This window comes from Paramacrobiotus metropolitanus, unplaced genomic scaffold, assembly GCF_019649055.1.
Source record: "Paramacrobiotus metropolitanus isolate TYO unplaced genomic scaffold, Prichtersi_v1.0 Parri_scaffold0000320, whole genome shotgun sequence".
Taxonomy (NCBI): Eukaryota; Metazoa; Tardigrada; class Eutardigrada; order Parachela; family Macrobiotidae; genus Paramacrobiotus; species Paramacrobiotus metropolitanus.
In genome coordinates, this window is record NW_026570540.1 from 43,729 (window position 1) to 46,898 (window position 3,170).

At 42.6% G+C, this 3,170-nt stretch overlaps 1 protein-coding gene across 1 annotated transcript; it reads left to right on the forward strand.

Moving 5' to 3' along the window:
- The first annotated feature begins 2,132 nt into the window (after positions 1–2,132).
- Positions 2,133–2,765, forward strand: LOC129602069 (uncharacterized). The gene is made up of 2 exons (XM_055501025.1): positions 2,133–2,240; positions 2,319–2,765. Exons 1-2 carry the CDS (start codon positions 2,165–2,167, stop codon positions 2,630–2,632), a joined length of 390 nt encoding a protein of 129 aa, XP_055357000.1. The 5' UTR covers positions 2,133–2,164; the 3' UTR covers positions 2,633–2,765.
- Positions 2,766–3,170: the final 405 nt, after the last annotated feature.

A 3,170-nucleotide genomic window follows, 5' to 3' on the forward strand; every position in this document is an offset into this window, starting at 1 on the left:
TAGCGCCAGGTTGATGGAAATTTGTATCGCCTCTGCTTACATCTAGCGTGAGTCAGGTAACGTATTCTCTCCTTCTTCTTGTGAATTTCTCGTGTTTGCAGCAGGGATTCCGGGTTCCAGTCTTCCACCTTCGCATATCATCAAGGATACTTCTACCATTTACTACTTTCTACCAGTTTGAGATAGAGCCGCTCTCCCCGATTGTGTCGTGGTCGGCAGTGAGGATAAAGACAAGCGTTGTGCATTGTCTACTTTTTATCTTGTACACGCCATAACAGAACAACAGACTGAAGAAAACTGGTCGGCCGAAATTCACATATCAGGCGCCCCGGAACGATAATTTTTGGAGGGTTTATTATTTCGCGACGCGCGTACGGGGCGTTTAAAACCGCACGTGGCGTTAATTTCGGAGATGGAGCAAGCGACTAATTCCGAATTTCCGGTATATAGCACTTATCCAATTGACAACTACATTTTAATTATCAAATAGTTTATTAACGTGTGCTACTTTGGTGGCTGTTGCCAAAATTTGTAGCTTGAAGCGACCCGTGATTTATTTGCAGCCATATCGTCGAAATTATTGTCCAACAATGCAAAATAATCGTCCAGCATTTTAAAGGCAAATGCAGATCTTTCAAGAAGTTACTTCCTCTTATTCTCCACTTCGTTTACTGTTAGCCTGTTATGCGCGATGCGCCTTGTTGGGTCGCAAAAGTAATGCGATCGTAACTCATATACATGTATCCGCCAAGATACTTTAAAGTAGCGAAGTGTCTCGGGGCAACCGTTTTTATTGGAACTGCAATACTTTGTACTGGTATTGTTAAACTGTCACACTGTCACCAAAAATTCACCACAAAGTGCACATATATGAAAAATAAAAATAAATTCGTTAATAGAAGTTTTTTAAGCTATTATTAACAATAATTGTTATGTTAAACAAGTAAAATTATTATTAAATAAAAAAGTAATAAAAAATAAAAAAATAAATCTTTTTAAGAAATAATCCAATTCCATTAAACACAATTCCATTAAAAACGAAAACTGTTGCCCGAACCCTTGAGCTTAAAGTAGGTGCAGCCATTACGGCATCCCTCTATTAACTAAATATGTATATAGTAATAATTATTGGTAAGGTACGAAATGACCGCATTTAAAACATAATAAATGTAAATTACGCTGAAATTTGAATGAGGATTTGCGTAAAAGTGCAGTGTTGTTGTAATGATGTGACATAGCAAGGCATGTAATTACATAGCGCAATAAACGCGTAATATGCCGACATGATCGAAGAGCTGATGAATAAAAGGTATTTTATGAAGTGGTGACAATTGTGCATGTTGTAGATTTTTCAAATGTCTTTACTGCGTACAAATATGTAAAAGTGGTTTACTATGTAGGGAAAAATAGACATTTCGCTCTCTGTTATGTACAGCTGAACATATGATCGCGCATCCCTTATCGCAAGCTCGAGCATCCATATACGTATATTGCAACCGCTACCGTTGCTCCGTTATCGGATGATTTTAATATTATCGGTGTGACATGTCGATTGACAACATGCACTACGGGTGTCTATTTCATGCACCAAAGTTGACAATCCACTGTCTCAGCAGAATGAAATAGCGTCTTCACCGTAAGCGGATGACAGCTGAATACCTTAGCCCGACTCCTAGAACGGGCTCTCAGAAATCAGCCGGAAAACAAGCCGGTCAGCGGGCTTTCCCAGTACAAAGCACTTCAGAAATTGTCGACAGGATGCGCGGCAAAAATCCAGAGAAATTCTCTGGCCTGACACTACCATTTTGTCACGATGCCGCTTGGGTAAGCAGCCGAATCGGCAAATCTCAGCGACAATGCATTTGCATGGGAAACGCGGCTCCAGCCTGTATGTGGCGATCAAGGCGCGCAACCGGTCGGAAATGCGTCAAGTGCCACGTTTAAAAGCCGCCGACTTGCATTTCAGCCAGCATTTTTCTCAGAGCAAAGTCCTCGAAACCGACCCGCGGTATTCAAGCAACAACAGATTTCAGTGAAGACGCGATATGCGAGTGATGAGGCAGCTGATCGGCGGCTTTGACGAATGGTACATAAAGCTCGTATCCACAAACTGCAGCTCAAACTGACAACTTCTAAAATATAACTCTCTTTCCCTCAGCGAAACATGAGAATTTTTAACGTGTTCTTCTGCTTAGCCCTGTGTTTCCAAGAATGGATCTGTGTGACATCGGCTGAGGACGGTAAGTGACCTTAACGTGCTGTTTATTGCTAGAGTCAACAATATGATGATAACGCGAACGTTTGCGACCTTGTTGTAGGAAAACGGGGGCCCACCTGCCTCGGCAGGCCTTGTTCAACGAACAAGGACTGCGTTTCCGAAGAGTGTACGGATATATGTGGACGCGGACATTGCGAGTGCGCAAACGGTGGGCGCCCGTGGCTTAACGCAAAATGCTCCGGGACCTACAGCCCGCCTTCCGATGCTGCCAACGATGAGGAAGCATCCCCCACCCGCAAACCTCCCGTGGTTACAACGAGGCCGACCGCTATCCCCGCTATCACAGCGAAGAAACCTTCGCCTGCCCAGATCAGCGCAGCAGCACTGGCCCCACCGATGATTCTTAAGCCTTAAACTATCGTTTAAATACATAAAGGTTTCTGCCTTGCTGTCATTTTGCTGAGCCAAACATTCGCCATCCGCAAACCAGGACAACCGGTTTTTCAATTAATATATTTAGCCGCATTTTTTTCCTGCTCGACGAGTGCCGCTTACCGCTTACCATAATTATAGTGTACTTTAAAAAAATAATTTTTAATCTGCAGTGTAAAAGTGTTCTTCTTGTTTTTTTATGCAGCCAGCAGCATCAGCCAGTATACATATCAAAAAGCCATCGCAGATTCACACTGTTTTCTTCTCCCATTAGGGACTAATTAAGGTGATGGAATAACAGCTACAGCTCAAAATGGTCGGCTGTTACTTCGGTCATTTTCGAATAAAGAATGCTTATGTATTCAAACGCCTCTGCTTATTGCGGTCGGTAATCATTTTTTTACCAAAGGGTATTTCATCACCCTAACTGATATTTCTCGTATTTTCAGATGAGTTTCGATTCGTTCCCGACACAAACATTTTGCACGCAGGTCCTTTTGCACTACGTAGTTTTTGCGAA